At 44.7% G+C, this 20619-nt stretch overlaps 1 protein-coding gene across 13 annotated transcripts in view; it reads right to left on the bottom strand.

The window, feature by feature from the left end:
- Positions 1-20619, bottom strand: part of AAK1 (AP2 associated kinase 1) — an 85447-nt gene that overhangs the window by 54641 nt on the left and 10187 nt on the right. For all 13 annotated transcript variants that reach the window (XM_040617827.1, XM_040617831.1, XM_040617833.1 and 10 more), the window contains exons 3-4: positions 4231-4349; positions 2049-2157 (exon numbers count right to left, since the gene is read on the bottom strand). In XM_040617827.1, the coding sequence (XP_040473761.1) occupies positions 2049-2157; positions 4231-4349 (228 nt within the window). The remainder of the gene's footprint in view (positions 1-2048; positions 2158-4230; positions 4350-20619) is intronic.

Genomic DNA, 20619 nt, shown 5'->3' with positions numbered 1-20619 from the left:
CATCATGAGTTCAAATTCAAAATTCACACCAAGCCTTCCCGAGAGGCTTTTTGCAATCTGCTTGCTCATCTTGTTTCATTCTCATTTCCTCACCTAAATCCCAGAGGGCTTTGTGTACCTGCTGGCAGGCGTTACATCTCATCTTGTCTTTCAGCAGTGCTTAAGAGAGCAGCAAGTTGGCTTCTATGGCCCATGCTCACCTGGCCATATTAACACTCCAACGTAACTCTGACTAAGCCACATCTTTTTCTTTCTTCAAGACTTTTTTGCCAGACTAGAGGAATAAAAAGCTGAATTTGGGGCACCCGCAGTCCACAAAATAGTTTGCCATACTATTTTGTAAGCAAGTAAGCAAGAGGAGCGAGACAAGGTCACACTCAAAAAACCCACACACTACTAGGTGGTTGGCTAAAGTCACAGACTGGCCAAAAAAAAAAAATAAATTTAAAAATCCATCTGTAACAAGGGTAACTCCAGACAAACAAAAGCAATTTTCCATGAGCAAGTCCTGAATTTGCCTCAACTTTGGGATTCTGTTGCTGTCAAAGCCTTTCCAAAATAACCCACACAGCGGTTCCTCCCCCCTCGAAACACCCTATGCACACAGGGAAAACACTCCTTCCCAAACCTTTGGCAAAGCAAAACTGTATTCATTTCACATCACAAGTGTCGGAAAACTTTATTTTCATGGTATAGAAGAAATGTTCAGCTTAATAAATAGTACAGCTGCGAACATTTTGCTCTCAAAGTGAGTGCAGTTCTGCACAAAAAAACACACTGACTTAGTCTGGAAACTGTTTGACACAAAAGGAAAGTCACAAGGGAAAAATCCGACGTGTAACAGCAATTCCCGTGCTTCAGTCTGAATGCTGGAGCCACGGGCAGGCGTGTGCCGAGCAGAGCATCTGGCCAAAGCAAGCCACTGAGAAACACCACCTTGCAGCTCTCTTCCTTTCAGATGGAAGGAAACACCTTAGATTTTACTCCATTAGCCCCAAATTCAGCACAGAGGGGAGGCTAACACAGCTGGAGGGACCGCGTTCCGAATTGCTACGGTTTGTACTTCCCTCCACAGCGGGGTCTGCAGCGTGGAGCTCAGTACGGATTTACTAGCACTGCCAGGCTTATTTCTTACAACAGTCCTTGTGATCCTTAGGTTGAAGCTTACAGAGCGCTTACATAATGATTCCTTCAGCAAAACTACACGGAAGGTTCTTCCTTTTACCAGCAAACAAACCCAACGCAAGTCAGTCAAGATTCTTGCGTCAAGTGAAGAGGGCACGCACGGCACAACAGAAAGCCATACCATACACGTTTCAAGGCGTTTTAGCATCTAGTCGTTCTTGCTACAATGCACCTGGCTTCTGTTAAAAGCCAAGCAGCCCCAAGAATACCTGTTTCCATCAGCTGCCACCATCCAAAACAGCCACAGACTTCGGAAGTCACCTGGCCAAAATGTTATTTTTGCTTAACACTATCCCCGCAAGAGGCATTTCAGCACAGCACACGCGTCATTTTCCAAACAACACATCCTAGCCACAAGAGATCAAAGCTTTGGGACAGCTGGAAAAGACTGGAAGAGCCTGTCTGGCTAGAGACAGCCAAGCAAAAAGGCCAGAGGTAAAAGGAATACTTTCTGGCTTCACATCATCTATTTTGTGCTTCTTCCAGAAAGATCCTAAGTCAGGCTGGAGTGGAAAAAAAGCTTGCAATATGACATGAAGTGAAGAAGAATTTAATTCCACAGCCCGGCAGCTTTAGAAGAACCACTTCTTGTGTGGACCAGCCTATGGAAAACAGCAATATATATTTAAAGGTTCTCTTTTACAACAGAAGGATCCAGGACCACCCTGGGCAGGGGCAAAGCCTCACGTATCATCCACTTCTCCACATCCAGTTTTGGCTTTGCTTTCTTTGTTCAGAACCAAGAAAGGGCCAGGGCTAGGAACAGGTTTGGTTTTTTTTAAAGGAAGGTGTTGTGCAAGTTCCCTGTCAGCACTGAAAGGGGACAAATCTACCAGTGAATGATACGTTGAGCCCACACTCACCTCGACAGAAGTCCATTAGTATCAGCACTTCCCACACGTCACCACTGCTTACTGAATTTATACTGGAATCGATGTATCCAACAATGTTCTTGTGGCCAGACAGATCCCGCTGCAAGAGAAATAAATTAAAAACATAAACCAACGATACAGAGCGAGCAACATTTTAATCTGGTTCCTCTGCACCACACAGCTTTTTCCCTGTTCTTCTCCTGTACAGATGCAAGTTTCCGTCACTTTGGATTAATCATCATGCAAAACCTGAACAAACTTGAGTTCTGTCTCTATCTGGTTTCCTTCCAGAAGGATTTGAGACAAAGAACTGAGAAACAGCCAACCTGATGAACTAACTTGTTCAGCGATCAGTCCAGATTTTTGCATGTGCCCCTAGATGGCCAAGCTGCCTGGAGCTGCTCCTCCTTTACGTAGGGGGGAGGACAGAGCAGATGTTTTGTGGTAGCCCATGCACAGTACACGTGGCGCTTACTTTTCTCATCTCCTTCCACCCTTCTGCTGGAAAACAGCATCTCAAATCCTTGCATGCTCAAAAAAACCCACTAATGTAATAAAATAAATTTTAACCTTGCTTTTAGAAGTACCTTATTTTAAGTAACTCTATGGATTAAACCACAAATTCTCATATCAATGACTTATCCGTGACTCACACTAAACCTGCAGAGAAAAGTCACTTCTCTTTGGGACTGCCAGCTTCACACCCACTCCCAGGTGTGACAGCCAGTCCAGTTCAATGCTCAGCTTCACCAGTAAAAGAAATCAAGATTCTGCTGGCCACATTCTACCGTAACACCGCAGGGCTGCAAAAAGTGCAGTTAAGTTTAAAAAAAATTTCTTACTGTACATAAGCTAGAAGAGAAGGAAATACTTCCTTTTAGTGACGTACTGGTTCTTCAGGACAAAGATTAGTGGTTAAGTAAGATTCAGTACAGGACAAGCGGACCTGGCGAGCAAGAAGGATACTTCTCGCCCTCACTTTCCAAGTTAGCCACACGTTTCAAAGAGGCACCAAAGGCACAGAGACAATGGAAAGCCTGGCAAGTAAAATCCAAGTAAACAAGCTTCGTGAGCACAGCTAAAACCTTTGATGTAAAATCTAATCTCAACTTCTCCCAAGTAGCATTAGCTACAGTGAAGACAAGCCATGCCCAAAAGCTTCACTGCACTATCACACAAACTCCAGAAGTTAACTTTAAAAGGTATTAATGTAATTAAAAGCTACTTCAAAAAGCACACCTGCAATTGCTACAGGTAAGAGCTGCTGACATGAAGATGATCTACCCCAAACCTATACCTTGTGTTGTAAATTAGCAGAATGAGGATTTTATATTTCCTTCCCCGCCTCGCAGTTGCTCTAGATGTTCCCCGGTATCTTTGAACACAACTACAAACGTGGCACTTCCCACGGTCACCAGGCTCCCAACGAGACTAAGCAAATGTAGTTGAATCACCTCCATTATTTCTTTGTTTAGAGATGCTAAGTTTAAAACAGCTATTAAAAATAGCTATCCTATCATATAACTCCTTGTATTCAATAAACTCGAGAAACATTCCAGTGCTTATTGTACATACTTCCCAGTTTCAAAAGCCTAGGCAGCAACTGCCCCACAGATACCAGTTCATTCCATCAACCTCATCAATACAAAGGCTGCCTTCATGCCAACCCAAAAGATTCATTTGCACCACTACAGCTTCTAATCTCAGGATGGAAGTTTTCCATTCTTGCACCGATTTGAGTTTGGAGACAGTTGTATCAGAATCATCAGCCTCTTCTGATGAAGTCTAGAAGGTTGAAGGCTTTAGCCCTGAACTGAAGACTGTCAGACTTTGAAGTCTAACACCCCCAACCACACTTACCTCTTCAGCTCTTCCTTTTCCCATTAAGTTGTGGGGCTGGTATAGGAGTGTTCTCCTCCCCTCATTTCCCTGAAATTTCCTATGCTTTTCCAGCTACCACGTTTTCCTTCTCCACTGAAATTATTTAAGTAATTCAAGACGAGATTTTCACATAGTCACGTAACTCCAGGAGTTAGGTCTTTCCAAAGGACACTTTTGCTAAGAAAAGGTACAGTTTGTGACACGATGCCACACAGATCACAGGCAGAAGATGACCAGGCTCTCATACCACTCCACGCCCAGTCTGGGGCCCCAGTACAAAGTGGTGACTTACCATGATTTGGATTTCTCTTTTGCAGACTTGCAAGTCATACTCATTGTTGACGTACATCCGCTTCAGGGCACATTTCATCCCATTGTTTGTCCTCACAAGAAACACTATCGCAAATCCACCTGCAGAAGACACAAAATCATCCTATTCATTAACAAAGAAACCTCTCGGCCCTTGCTTCCAGCCCTGTCCCTGCCTCCATCGACCTTCAGGGCACAGCCGGTAGGTGCTGAGTGCCTTCCCCACAGAGCCCTGGTGGGAGTGCTCCTTCCACCTGCTCAGCTCAAGAGCTTTCAGCCCAGCCTAGACAGTTATTTCTGGGAACTAAAAGGAATCCGAGGGGGCAAATCTTCAATTAATGGAAACAAAGTTAACATTTAACATCTCCATAAACCCAGCAATTACACCGGTTACTCGTCCTGCCAGACAGACCTTCCTTGTTCCATTAATTTCCATTACAAAGAAGAAAGCTGAAGTATAAACAGTTGCCTTGGACAGAAACCAGAGCTACAGATCATCCACTGAATTACCAAAGGCCTAAACTTAAAAGGCTTCCCAACTTCTGAAGCATCTAAGTTACATTACAAAGCTGATTTGTTCAAGAAGCAGAAGAAACCCATTTCCCCACACATGGTTTGACATTAGTACTTTAAAAAATAAGAAGAAAGAAAAAAAAAAACCAACAAAAACCTTACAATTCATTTTGTGGTCACTGCTATTAGTAAAGTCAGGACTCCCAGGACACGCTTGTTTAGGATGAAAGCTTTTCATCTCTGTTAGAAATGCATTAAACCTATGGGGTTTACATTTGTAGTCCTGGGACTGAAATAGGAAGCCGATTGAGGATGGAGGTATATAGGCATCAAAGTTTCGCACCTGGCTCCCGCAGAGCAGAAGGAATCAGAACAAAAAGTCGCACGGAGCCAAGAAGCGCTGCACAACGGTAAAAAGGGAAGCACAACAACACTGTCGACGTCACAACCCAACAGCTTCATTTGCCAACCGTTACCTCATATTACAGCACACATTTCTTTTATGCTTAAGGACTTCTAAAGAATCTGCTCGGTAACGTTACAATCCAGTGCTGCCACAGCCTTCAGAAGTCCCGCTACACCGAGAGCTGTAGTTACACACCATAAAAAAGCTAGTCACATCCCAAATACTCATTTTAAAGGAGTTGGAGCCCTTTGGTGAATCCCATTTTTACAAGCAGCCAGAAACCATCAGATCAACAATAGATACATAGTTACATTTGACATGCTTGTACATAATTACTACTAATGGTTATCTAGCACTTAAATGAGCTTCTCCCCATCATGTAAATGAAATGTGACAAGCAAGAAAGCCACGTTTGGGTAAAATTTAGTGTTGCATTTGACAACTCCAGTCTTGCAACAACTGGTGCTTACAAGTTGTTAACAAATCAAACACCACAGCCAAAAGGCCCACTGAAGCTTCTACTAAAACTAGGATTTATTTTTGCTACGAAAAAGAGCAAATGACCAGACAACACTGCTGTGTTCAAAGTATAACCCTCGCCATTTGTTATCGAACAGCTTTTATGGCACCTATTACAGCTCATCTTCCAAAACAATCACAGAAGTTACACACCCAAAGACATGCCTGTCAGCACCAGAGCTGTTAAAAGTATCTCTTAGCATGCAAAAACCTTAGTCTTACACATCATAGTTTGCCATAGGAACCAGACCAGGTTTTCCAAGGAAGCCCCATTGACTTTTAGGAGCAGAACCAACTGGTAGCAGCCCCAGAGAAGTTGCAAAAAGATGCAACAGAAAGTAGAATAAATAAATAAATACATGTCAAGGCTTCAATTAAAGGTCTTAAAAATTATAACCAGGCTGCAAAAGGGATATTCAGATTCAGAAAAATGGGACATGGCCCTGGGATGCAGCAAAGCCATACAGATGCTGCTCACTCCTGCCAGAAAGGGTTTTAAAACCCCTGTAGTTCTGGAGGGCCTCATTTCTTCGTAGCACTCAAACTTAGACACAAAAATAACCCCAACTCTCTCCCTCAAGTTGAGGATCTCAAATTACCAGCCACTTTTAAGAACTTGGCAAGCCGCAGCGGTAGCCTTATTGTTCTACCCTAGCCACATTTGTCTCATTTCTGGGGAACAAAGCTGCACATCCCGCTTTAGCCCAAAGATTGTCTAGACTGAAAAAAGCAAGAGAGCACTCTAATGAAACACATTAGGCTTTTTAAAATTATTGGAGAAATCAAGTTCGGACTTTTTTTTTTCCTATACATTTCCATGGACAACAGATAAAATCTAGAGAAAACATTAAACACCACAGAAGAAAAAAACAAACCAAACAAAATCCCAGTGTTTGGTGGTTGTTTTTTTTTATTACAGAGTCTCAGTCATCATCAAAACTTTTTGGGAATCAAAAGACATCACCCATCACAAGCTTTCCCCCCTCTCCAGGGGTTCCACTCCCCTCCCACAGCTCCTCCTGCCAGCCCTGGAGGCCAGCACGATACTGTATCTCTGTTTACAGTGCTAAGCTCAGCAGGAAGAAACACGAACTGAGCAGCAAAAATAGATCAATTAAACTTCTTAAAAATAAGAAGACCCACTAAATTCAAGGACCTCTTTCTCAATTTTTGCTTCAGCTGAAGTGGGACTGGTACCTCCAGAGCAAGTGCTAGTGTCTCATTAGCAAAGCTCCAGGCAAGGCACCTTTCCTCCAGTCTGGATCCCGTGCTAATTAACAAAGTCACTCCTAGAGCCCACTCACTAGGATAAGCACATCGTGCTATTTTGCTTACCAGGGACAACTGGCAAAGAAAACAACAGTCTGCGCAACAGAGAACATAGCTAAACCATCCCAAGGGCTCAAAGCAAAGAGACATATTTTAAAAAAATGAAACTTAAGTTGATGCTTTCTGATACAGAACTGCAACATCAACACTCAGGGACCTGACAGAAACATGGCCTGAAGAATCTTCCAAGTGGAGCAGCGAGAGACGAACAGGTCAGGTGGAGAGCATCCCAGGAAGAGGAAGCCTGCAACATTTGCCGAGTTGTCAGCGTCCTTTCCTCCCTTACCTTTAACTCCTGCAAACTTCAGCTGCTGACACCACACGTGGAAGGTGTGCAAAAATCATTTAGCTTACTTCGTTTGCAAACACACCTACCAATTTGGTTACTTTGTTATTAAACTCCCACTGACTGCAGATTAAAGCATGACAATTTTGCTGCTAGTAAAAGCAGCATGCCTCTCTCCAGAGACAACAAGTATTGATTTAATCAGGGTACATACGGCAATTTTTACACAACAATCTAGAGTAAGCGACTTTGCTACCGGAGAAGCAGAATTTGATGATCCACATCCACTTGAGAAAGGATGAAAAGTTTTACTTTCTAAACAACTAATACATCACCTGGTCTGATCACCTTGGTTAAATCAGACCGCAATACTCCTTCCAAACTACAGTTTACGGAGACCAGGTTTTGACTGTATCCAGGATTTCATCCAGAAAGGCACAACATAATCAAGAATGTCTAACTTCCCTCAAGGAGTCATTCCGCACCTAAATCAGAAGAGGTGTGAAAAATACCACCCTAATTTGATTTTCTCTGCATTCATTACACCTTCCGCTGCTAATTGGCTTCAGCACTCCCAGTACTGCATGCAGAGAACGGGGCTGCAAAGCACAGTCAAACAGCAGGAGGATGAGGGAAGCAGAAAGGGGCAGAGAAAGAGCACGAAGAACAGCAGCTTCTCACCACGCTCCTACGCAAACAGCTCTCGGAACACGAGATCAAAGTCCATGAGCAGGGCACACGGGCCAATTTTGGGAATACTGAGAACCTGCACCTGCAAGTTGGCTTCCAAAAGGAAGCCGTGGGTGCGCAGACAGGGCAGAGAAATCAGGCCACCGGCCTTCACGCCTCACTCACGTATTTACAGAAACGGGGCTCGATCACATCGTGTGCCAGAACAAATCAGAGCTACAACAGGAGTTCTGCTCCTGCCAGGTGTGTTTCAGGCCACAGGTCTTTGCAGGCCAAGGTCAGAGCTACAGGTGTATCTGCTTATAGGGTTCTCATGCAACAACCGCTGTGTATCTGCACATCTGGAAATGGCAGGTTTGCCATCAGTGGTCCATGCCTAGGCCTAGAGAGAGTCTCTTAAGTTTCTTGTGTGCAAGAGATGATTTTGAATCTTTGGTCTATTCCTCACCTTCCAAGTCGGTACCTTTTATTACCAACTGCTCACGAACTGCACATGCTGCTAAAGAAAGTGGCACTTGCCCGAAACTGTTGCACTGCAAGAAAGGTTAACAGTAGCACCACATCATCATTTTAAGTTAAGGTGTGTAAGTAGGTTACCAGCTAGAAGCATCCTGAAGCTCCCGAAATCTTTCACGTGGCAACTGTGGCCACTTCCAATTCATGGTAGAAAAGCGGTTCCAGAAGGACCTGTACTCCTACAACTACCTCAAAAGCAGCCACTTTGTTGGTAATCAGCAGACAGAAAACACAGTTCGCATTTTTCAGCGAGGTACGACAGAGAAGAGGCAAAGGAGGACCCAACAGACAGCTGAAATTTTCACTTGGCAGCGTTAGCCCAGAACAGTGATGCTGTTCAGCACCGCCCAGGAAGGGACCAAGCGATCAAGCACCTGGAGCGCAGCCAGCACTGCCTAAACAAAGACTTTCTAACAGTTCTAAGAGTCCTCTTTCGCCTAGCATGCAGCATTACCCAGTAGAAGAGGAACCTCTGCAGAAGCTGAGAGTGTCTTCTGCAACTTGCAGAGGTAAGGACGGGTGCTGCCCAGCTCTCGCTGCCTGGTCACCGTCACGCTGAACAAGTGGCTTTTGCTCAGACAGGTCACCCAGCACTAGTCTGAACTCTTGATGGTTTTTCACAGCATTATACTGAAATTAATTCACTTACTTTAGCTTTTAGCTCTCTTGCTAACAGCTGCTTCCCACTAGTTAACCCTTCCAGCTTGCCCACTACATAGCTACAACATTACTACCTGGTCATCCTCCAGGACTACCTTCCACTTCCAGAGCCTCAGACCACAACCAATTTCTCCTTAGTTATTCCAACCCAACTCCCAACTTCGCTAAATCTGGGCAAAGTTGAAAGGAAATAGATCAAAGACAAATTGCCAAGCAATTATTATGAAGCACTGCCAGATGCACATTACAGGACCATTTACTTCTATTCTCAGTGAATGGCAAGCAAGGCAACCCTTCCAACGTCCAGAACTGCCAGCTCTAATGCACTATGCCAGCTCCAACGCTATAGATAGACGTGCCAGAATTTGTGTAACTCCAAGTCAACCAAGGTCAACCCAAGAGCCTGCGCTACCTCAGATGAAGTTAGATAGCCGGGCTCCACGTGGCCAGGGACGGTGGGTCACACACAAGGCAGAGCACGGGAGCAAAGTCATCAGGCACTAGGAAACTAGGAACACCCCCACATCTTTGCCAGTAAAGCCTTTTCTCCAGTACACATATGGAAAGCAAAAGGCAAGAGACCAGTCCAGGCTTCAGATGCAACAGAGCAAATAAATCCAGAGACTCTGGAAGCACCAGAAGGGTGAGAAGCAAGAACTAAGCCTGAGACTCAGCTCAGGGGACAGCTCCCCCTTGCATTCGTAAACAAGTGCCTGTGATTTAAAGTTCTGGAGGAAATTCAACTCTTTTCCCATACAAGCCAGCAGAAGCTAAAATACCACTCTCATTTTAAGACATAAAAAGTTATTTATATGCTCATCCTTAAGACACACTAACATTGTCAAACAGGTAGGGTGCAGTCAGTATCGCGATCACCATTGGCCAGCAACAGCCATAGGTCTCTTGAGAAACATCACTGTCTTTTGCACTTAGGCCAGCATCTACCTCTACAACAGCTCTACAACAGCATGGGAACACTGTTATCTTGCTACACATTTCTGGCCTGACTGTTGTCTTGCTAACTGGTTTTAGGATAAACTAAAAAAAAAAAAAAAGGAAGTTCTGTGATTATCTCCAGTCAATAGAGATGCCAGAGCAATTTTCCATGCAGGTTTGTGTCGGTGTACTGGCTAGTTTCCAGGGCTGGTAGTTATATTTTCAGCCCTTCTGTAATTTCAGCAGGATGCAGAACTCTTCACAGCCAGGCAAGCACTTCTAAACTCGGTAAAACCAGATGCACAAAGCTGCACGTGATCCCCTCTCTGAGCTCATCGCAAGGTAAGAAGATAGCGCTCTGCTGCATCTAAGTGATTCACACGTGTTGCGAGCCTGGAATCCTCTTGCAACCAGCAAGTCACGGGCAGGCAGCCACGCTCACCTGCAAACACACACAAGATGCTGCTCCCAAGCACGTTGCACAAACTAATGTTATGGTGAGAAAGTTTACAGAGAAATTGGTTGCTCCTTCCATAGCCCTTCTGCGATAAGCTCTTCCAGAGCTGCCTTTCACGGGTGAACGTATCAGTTAGCCAAGCTCAGAAAGCGCTGCTAGGATGAGCTGAACGCTGAGCGCTGCACACCTTACCCTCGATGGACACAACTGCCCTCCAGCACAGAGAAGGTCTTCTGAAGCAACAGCCCCACCTTCTCCTGGGACAGCATGGTCAGCGGTAGTGGTAGGGGACCCATGACAAACAGCCTGTCCTGAGAAGCCCCTTCCCAACTCAATTACTGTATCTTCGCCCACGATCACTTACTCGGCTGTTTGATCTGCATTTCAGTCCTGCTCCAGACCTCCAAACACACCCTCCCAGATAACTATCTGGACAGCAGAGAAGAAAACAAGGTATTACTGCAGGCAGGATTTGTACCTGCCAGACAACAGGGCCCCACAAAAAGCCTGGTTTGTTCGTGCCCAGCCAGAATAAAGCAAGTTCAAGCACAGCCAGCCAGTGTTTGAAGCACCAACTCAACAGGCCACTTCCCCCAAGTTAATCATAGCCCAGAAGAGGACTGGTTGGACTCTGCCCTGTACACACAAAGTGAAGCAGGTTAGATTCCTCAGGATCTGCAGGACCAAAGGCCTTTTCACAAGCCATTAGCATTCCCAAAACATGCTGCATTTTCCATGTTACCCTGTTATGCTGAGCCACCCCCCCAGTGAGAGACAGAAGGTACGCTAACAAAACAGAAATCACTTCATCCAAACACAATTAGGCAGAACACCTCCTTTTAAAATCCACACTTGCAAGTACCTCCCAGAGATGTTAAGTGCTGTTTGCTCAGAAGCAAACAAGACACGTAGCACAATGATCTCCCAGCTGCACGTTTGAGCTCTGCAATAACAGCTACAAAAACATCTCCACCACACGGATGAGCCTTCCCTCTGCAAACATCTTCAAGTTTTGTCTTAGATCACATCCCTCTTTTTTCCAAGGCTATGCTGAATAATCCAAACGCAGCTAGGTTTGAGGAAGAGGTATCACTCTTCAGTTAAGTTAGTCAACTCACTGGGCTTGAAAGACCCAACTGTCAACTCATCAATTCCCACTTCAAAACACACAACCACCACTGCTTCATTTCGGATTTTCTCCATCACCCTCCTACAAACAAATCAACACTATCTGGAATTACCATAGTTCCTGATAAATCTTCTGGATGCCGCTAAAAGCTTTGTTCTTCAGGGGTGACATTCTTTTCAGAGCTGGACAAACAATGCGTGTGGTTCTCTGCTGAATTCTTTCCAGCTTTCTGTGTTTTAGCTCTATCTCATCCACCTCAAAAGCTCTGCATGCCAGACAGCCTACCATACTTTAGTACTGAAGCTGAGGAGACAGCCAAGTGCTTTTCAGATGTCCCCAACAATTGCCCTGGGAATATTTAGCCCCCAGGGCCAGCCAGCAAGGCATTTTAAGCTCCGGTTGTGCTAGCAGGCACTTAAAATTAAGTGCTTTGCTGAGCCAGGCACAAAGGCACTCCTCATTTGCACAATTCGAATACTTACTGATTCTTATCCATCAAGAATTATGTCATATTTTGCCTTATCTCACAAGCCAGAAGAACTTCCTTAGCATTTATTTTCTTAAGTACCAGGGGCAGGCTCACTCCATTTTTTTATTTCACACACCCCCACACCTCCCAGTCAGGAGGCTGTGATCCAGTTACAGGAAAACCCCATCAACTCTCTTGCACTGGACGTTTGCAGCTCACCATTCCCGACAACGTTTACTAAAACATAGTTCCCGGTACTTATTTCTGCCACAGCCAGCTGACACACAGACACTGCACATGACCCACCACTGGACATCATCACTTGGCAACACCAGAACCATTTTCTCTGCTGCTGTACTGAGAAAGCCATCCTGCACCTCCGACACCTCTCTCTAGCTGGCATAATATGCAGTCATTTAACAAAAGCAGAGTTTTTCCCTGGTTGTGTATATACAACTGTCATTCCTTCCAACCCAAACTATTCTACAACGTGATTCCCGATCACGAAGCACCAAAATGTTGGTGCATCTTTTCCAGGGACAGAGATGGCTTCAACAAACCTCAACTTGGGAGGCACTTACCCTTCACCACAAAGAAAAAAAGGCCAAGGAAAATACTTTGGGCAAAGTTAAGCAATACAATCATCTGTAATTATTTTAGACAATGGCCAATTTCAGCTAACATTAGCATCAAGCTCTGCAAGCACAGACGGGAAAAGCACCAGGATGTGCCAGTGCTTCTCTCCTTACTGCCAGTTTTCAACAAAGGTGAAAGAATAACCCAGTCTTGGTTCTCCCCACCTATAAACCAAGGGCGAAGATGGACAAGCGAATCATCTGTAGGAGAGGGCAAAACCACCAAGGTGCGCTGGGATTCTCTCCTCAGACCACACAACAGGGCTGCTGAGCTGCAGAGACGGTCAGAAAAAACTTCCTGCTCCTGCCAGAAAGCATTACTGCGCATCACACCGTGAGTCCCGCTGTCAAGAGGAGACATGCCCAGCAGCTCCTATAAAAAGCACCACACTCAGCACCAAGAACACAGCAACAGCGGGAAGGAAAGCGAAGGGCAACAGTCCTTTACCGATCATGCCTCACGTGCGATGAACTTGTGTCACCCTCCACACAGACAAGTATTGGCCAGTTAATTTTTATACGGACTTGCGATTTTAATTACAGCTCCATTAGTCAGCTATGATGAACATCAGGATTACAGTGACATATTTGTCAGTATTAATCTGCACTAATACAGCCTTTCTACTATCTTTTATTTCACTCCTCCATCGCCCAGCACAAGGGTATTACTGCACCATACCCATCAAAAACTGTACCATTTCAAATCCCGTTTCTCCCCTTTTGATGGAATTGCTCTATCACTTCTGAGCTGCTCATTTCCAGGGCAGGATATTTCACCCCAAAGTCAGTTTTCTGTTCCAGTATTACCCCTTTTTTATTACCAAATGCACCCAGAAACTGGGAGCAGCACTGTGAAATGTTCTGCTTTGATACATAAGGAATTGGAATGGTCAGGATCACTGCACATTGTTTTTTCTGCTTTATAAAGCATCTACAACACCTTTAAAGTTAGAGATGTCAGCATTAACACATTCAAAGAAAAATACAACAACTCCCTCCAGATTTGTTTTTAAAGTGGTTTGAGGTTTAATTAAGAAGCCACAGTAACGAGGCAGACTTTGCATTAGGGCTGTAACATCCAAGATCACAGCTACATCAAAGAAAGTGAAGAGGACACGGGTGCAATCTATGATTTACTGAGTTCAATCTGGAATGTTATCTCTGCTCCCACTTCCTGGAGATGGAGATCGTCAGGAACACCAACAACCTGCAAATAAATCCTTGGTTCTTTAAGTCATGGTCTTAAAAAGGATACTACCAGGGTAGGAAAACCTGTGATTAACAGAAAAGGCAAAGAATTAAGAACCTAACCAAAGAACACGTAGGTAAGTGTGACAACATACTACTCATAGCACAGTATGAAGCAAAAGCCCTGCTTACACAGCTCACGTCTCTGAGCTCTGTAGGCTGTCTCCAGAAAGCCAATTTGTGCTGGAAGGGCACCTTCAGGTGTCTGACCAGCAAAAGTCCAGAAAAAACCCTCAAACCGCAGCATCTCAGAGTAAGAGCCAGTAGCAAGTCACCCTAAGAGGACAGACTGAAGGCTCACCCAGAAACCCCCCCTCATTACACTTTGGGTATGGCACAACATATTACCAATAGGAAGAAACATTTTTTAGAGGTTTCCAGTGCTGCCAGGTGTCACAAAGGGTCCCGACTGTTGCCAAAAATCCAGTCTTAAAAGTGAGCATTAGATGTGTTACTCACAAGCTTGCTTCGGTCTGGTGAAAGATTAATCACCGATAGAGTCAAACAGCATTTCCTACACCCTCTGCTTTTTTAGAAGGCAGTAGGAGGTAGTCTGCTACTATAAAGCCTGCAGGCAAAGGGGCACTTCAGTTTTCCCTGAGCAAAGACATCAGACTCACTGCAGTTAAACAGATAACTAACATGGCCTGTGGTATTTTCTTCCTTTTTTTATGGTCATCTCCACCTAAGCAACATCCCAAAAGGCCAGCGCTTTGGGCCTTCAAACACATCTATCTCTCTCTCCAGTGGTTTTATAGCTTTATGACTAACGTACAAAATCTGCATTAAAAAAAAAAGAGGATTTTGTTCTTGCCCCAGTGGAGTGGAATGGAGGCAGGTCGAGGATGACAAGATTAATGGACAGAGGGAGGCTTTCTCCAGCCTCATTTCACCCTTTCCACATTGCAACAGGATGCTGGTAAGCAACACGGGACAGTCTTGCTGAAAAAGCGTGGCCCTGTGTCACCGCGTCACTGTCTGGCACAGGATTTCACCTGACTCAGCCTCTCACTTACAGGCAGGACTGTCAATGCCCGCAGTCACGCCTGACGTGTCTCTCTAACCTGTTCTTTAACTGTTCTGTTTACACATTCCCCACATGCTCTTGAGCAGTTTATTCCTGCGGTGTTGCTACCCTTACCATCAGGGAGTCTCACCAAACTCTCCACTGACTTGAGTTCAACCCTAGATTCTAACACTAAACCCCAGAGACATCAATAAGCTACTGCTCATCTTTTCCCCACACCGTCGTGAACAGCTGGAGGTACAATGTCCTTTCCAGATTAGTACAACCACCACCGCTTTGAGACTTTTGAGGTCTTTTGTGGTAGGCAATGTTCTCCTTTGTGTTTGTATTTTGCTGTTTTATTACTGCATGCTGGAGTGTTCATCATGACACTTGGGGTTTGGGATTTAATTAATGCCTATGACTCACTCTCCCACCCAGTTCCATAATCCTCTGGTTACACTCGGGTATTTACATGTTATTTTATATCCATATAAGCAAAGATTATTCACCCTCAAGTTGCGTGCACATAAAACACATAGCCTGCCCTAGAGGCACAGGTTTGCATCACGTCTCAGGAGCGCACGGACATAACTGGCATTTGTTTCCCACAATCCAGGCTACAAAATTAGGATTTTCTTTACCTAGGCTAAGCTGTGCCAGCAGTTTGTAAGCCCAAGCACAAAGTAGTGATGGGGTGGGCTCAGCCACCAGCTGAAACAGAACAAGCTCATACACAGAAACTCACAGCTTGAAATGCTACTTGAATGAGAACAGAGAGGTGCATCGCAGGACACGCTGCACAGACAACACAAGCAGGAGTCTCTGTGGAACCAGGAAAGCCTGAATATGGATCTCCTAAATCCTACTACACCCAAATTCCTCTAACTCCAACGAGCGCACGTGTTTGTGTGTGTGTACATGTGTGTTATAAACCAAAGAGTCCAGTTCTGAACAAGAACAAAACAAAAACCCTCACCCCCTGCCAACAGACTCTCCAGCTGAGAAAAGCAGATAATAACGCTAAACTAAACAGGTCTGCTCTCAGCTGAGATTTTCTGCCTCAAAGGAAATAACAAGCTTTACTTAGTTGCTGGATGTTGGGGGTTTTTTTTAAGTCACTTGACTTACGCTAAAACATAACAGTGCCAAGTTTAAGGGGCTACTTGAATCTAAAAGGCCAGCCCTACCATCTCCTAAAGCAGCATTTGGAGCAAGCTCTTAAGATGAACTCCGCGTAGCAGGAATACAAACCGCTGGTCTTTGCAAGGTAGGAAGTAGGGTCTCTGTACAGGGGATCTCCAAAACACAAAGATACAAGTCCTTATAGTCCATGTGCACCTAACAGCTATGAAGCAAGTGAGACTGCAGAAAAAAGTATGCTTCCTTTCGTACGTGGGAGCAGTCTCTGGGAAGCTCCCCATGCTCATTTCCAAGAGGGAAGATACAGCTCTCAGTGCCTTATCGCACCACATTCACCTGTACAGGGAGTTAAACACCATTAAAACAAAACAGAAATCAGTGTAGATTCTGACTGGTTTACTAAGCTTTCAGTTGTGGGTTAGTCTGTTCCTTTGAGCTGCTTCCATTTCCCCTAAACAGCACTTTAAAAGGCTCCATACCGGAGTGGAGATAGAACTGCTCTGGGAAACTTATCAAATCAGATCTTGAAACATCAACCGCCAATTAAATAGTCTGAACATTTAAGAGTTATCTTGAGGGCAAAGAAAAAACGCGAACCACTAACTCCAGCTGAAAGAGCTCCATCTGTGGAAGTAGCAATGGTCACGATCACTCAAATTTCATCCACGTTCTGACTATTTTAAGTGGCTGTAGGAGCAAATCAGAGCTGCAGAACTGCAGGGAAAGCAGATAGCACCTAGATAAAGCATAAAGAACACCTAGTATTTCAAGACAGGAAACCTGAAACAGGCACAAATATCAGGAGGATCAGCTGAAGCCTGCATCTCCCCAGATGAGTTACTAAGCAGATGGAAAATTAGCTAAGCAGGTATATCTGCAACAAGACAGGGAATTTAATAGTGATCATAGTCAAAAGAAGATTTCAACAGTGACACAACTGTAAGAAGAGAGCACCGAGTTAAACTGTACTTACAGGAAACACAGCTTCTAATTTTCTAAATATTTCTAGTGATACTTCAACTAAAGAAACTACACAAGGAACAGGGACATGGGTTGCGTGTCAAGATATCCAAGCACAGCATCCTCCTGGCATAGGACAAACTCTTGAAGAATATTCAAACTTTGCTGGGCAGCAGTCCCATAAAAGCACCAGCTCGCCTTCCCTCCTTGCAGAGCAAACACGAGCACAGCTGGCTTCCCCCTAGCAAAGGCTGGGGCTTCACAGGTTTGGTCCTACCCCAGAGGAAAGCAGTGCTGGGAAATCAAGGCAGAATCTGCATTCACCTGGTTCACATTCATCTCTCCACCAGTTCTGAGCAGAGCAGGTCATAAACTCACATTTAATCATCTGCTTCACACAGACAGCTGGTGGCAGAGAATTACACAGGCAGCTCCAGAGGTCTCAAGGTTTAGGCATGGGGGTCTGTACTCTTTCACCAGCAATAACCATTTTAAGCAGCAAGAAATCCCCTGCACAGCTCACATTTGGTCTGGAAAGAATTTGGTCTCCACAAAGTAAATCTGCACATATAAGCAATACAGTTTTTCATGTTCTACTGGCTTAAAAGAAGAGGACCCTCCATTGCTGGCCAGCAACAATCTGTTCGGCAGCTTCACGCTGAGCAAGTTCGCTGGGCACAGAAAGCCCAGCACCTGCGTCAGCTTTGTGCTGGATACAAACTGCAACTACCGCACAACCCATTTAGTAAGAAGGGGGAAAGAAAAAAAGGAAAGAAAAAACCACCAGCTATAAAGGTATGTCCAGAGTAATGCACATCCATTAGACACCACACACCATCAAGGCAAAGATCTGCATCCAATGCTGAAAATAAGCCCAAGGTGCAGAGCCCTGCTTTTTATAAACTCCTCTCACTAGCAACTCAAGAAAGCAGCAGCACTCACAGCTCCAGCCATAGCACTGCTTAAGCTCTAGTCTTTAAATACTACCAGATAAACTTTAATAGAACATCTAGCATATCTAACAGAGCAAAGGACTTCTCCCCAGGTAAAACAAAGCATCGAGCTCACGTAAAGCTCATGGGTCAGCTTCTCAGTGAGAGTAAAGCAGGGACACGGTTAGCCCTACACAGATTTACCATAGCTGAGAATACTAATGTGATTATCCAATATTACCAACATAATTATAGGGCCCTCGCTTAGTGTCACTGCTGCGATATCTAGGCCATGACAAGACAGATTTAGATTTACAGGCTCCACCCTCTCCTGAGCACTTCTTAAATAGGCAGGACGTCATAGTTAATGTTAGCGTGGCAGTCATGGCCACGAGTGCCTGAATTGTGCAAAATAACGCAACCAGAAACGTCACCCGACACAGAACGTTCGAAGCATGGTCTTTACCTCTCCTAATTTTAGGAGAGCAAGACTGGTTGGCTAGGGACTGTTGCGGATTTTTTGAGATGAATGTTTAGCTCATTAACGATGAGGCTCACAACTGCAAACAGCCACAAAATACTTACATAGTCACAGGCATTTTCACTGCACTGATGACGTGGGAAAAGCTTAACTGCCACTTCCTCGCTTCTCTGGGTTTTATTTTGATAGGTCTGATTTAAAGCTATTTAGCTTCATTTCTTTGCATTTTTCAGGACACTGCCTCATTACAGATCTTTTAAGAGTCACTCCCCTGCCCTGGACAATACCCCTTCAACTCCCAGCCGGTTCTATAGAGAAAGTCAAAAAAAGGCAGCAGCTGTAAATCATAAATAGCAGAGAAAGGAGGGGGGGAAAAGAGGCGGGGGGGGGGGGGGGGGGGGGGAAGGTGGGTAAGGAAAGGAAATTAATCTCTGCCATGCAGCAGCATATTAGAAGCCTAAAATATTCAGCGGGCAAGTATCATCCTGTGCATTAGCTCCACACTCCCATTGGAAAAGCTCTAGTCCAAGTGCAGCAATAGCTTGTCACACTACCCATCCTCCGAGAACTGTCAGAACACAGCCTGGATACCTTAATTTAGGGGTATTAAAGTCTCCCAGTATTTGTGACAGCAATTTCATAACAAATCGCAGCTCACTAAAGGCTACGGAACCGTACTGGCCTTCACAGCAGGAAGCACGTTTAGGTATTCACGTGGGTAGATTTGCCAGGCATGTGCTCCGCTTTCCAGTCCTGTACATCCACTCAATTCCTCCCTGACAGGCAGACTTGGAAACCCAAAGCTGATGGAGCAGTGTTTTATTACTATGCAGCAAGACACGCTGCCTCCAAGAAGATTACTTGGCAAAGCAGACTCAGTCCCTCTCTACTGTGACAATTTTAGTCCTTGAACTTCCACTCTAAGACTGGAAGGGGGGAGGGGAAATTAAATTAATGGGTCCTGAATAACTCACAGCTTAAAAAAAACAATTTTTAAAAAAGTATCATTTGTTTTGTTACCAGTCAGCCCTCTAAAAAGCACGTTTCAGCTGCTATTATTCCAAGCAGCTGCTAATAGCATCCGAGACCTTGTTCATCTCCAAGTGAAATCAGCAATGGCATAAACATGCTGTGGAGCATGACTGGTTTTGAGTGAACATGACTGGAACTGCAAAGCCAGCAAGAAGCTGCAGCAACTGCACGCAGCTGAAAAGCTTCACTGGAAAGGCAAGGAAGCGGTGAATCACATCAACAGAAGAGGAGAGAAAAAATAAAACTCGTTGAGTGGAGAACAGGTTGTAGCTGGAGGTGCAGAGGAAGGAGAAAGCACTACTAAGCCGGCCAGGGCTGGGACTGGTTTTTAACTGGACTTGCATGCAAGGGCCAGCCCAAGCGGGCTTACTGGAGACCTTAAGTGCTATGGTAACAGCAAACTCCATTTGGGAAGCAATTATGCAAGGATCCAAAGACAGCTCATGGCAACAGACAAGTTAGACATTTAGGAATTTTGATTACTATGGCAGCACCCAGACATCCCTACTGAGCAAAGCAGCATGAAAAACACAAGAGAAACCCCAAGACATACATTTTAGGAGAAGCCTGAGCTAACATGACACTGTAAGAGCTTCACAACAGTCTGTGGAGGTTTGTTTCAAACAAGCTGCTTCTGCTTAAACCCAGGAATCCACATTTCAAACTTTTCAGGTCGCCAATAGCTACAGGTATATAGTCTTGAGCCACAAAACTACCATCTCACTGAGTGAGAGAAAACATGACTTAAGGACTACATAATATTCCTCCAGAAGAGTATATGCTAATCAAACCCTGAAGACAGCAATGAACTTTTCAACTCCTCAGTACATGCCAAGCCTGGACAGAGGTATCTACCGGGCAGCTCTCAGGGAATTCAAATCACTAGGTACAGTCAGGAGCACACAGTGTTCATCATTCAGCATAGGGGGAAAAAAAAATAAAATTTTAAAAGATTTAAAAATCCACCCTACATGAAGCAGGGCTTTGTTTTTCCACAAATATATGGGTGAGGAAGGGCAGAGATA

This window comes from Falco naumanni, chromosome 19, assembly GCF_017639655.2.
Source record: "Falco naumanni isolate bFalNau1 chromosome 19, bFalNau1.pat, whole genome shotgun sequence".
NCBI classification, from domain to species: Eukaryota; Metazoa; Chordata; class Aves; order Falconiformes; family Falconidae; genus Falco; species Falco naumanni.
The sequence above is the reverse complement of the archived record's forward strand: the minus strand, read 5'-3'. Positions and strand labels throughout refer to the sequence as shown.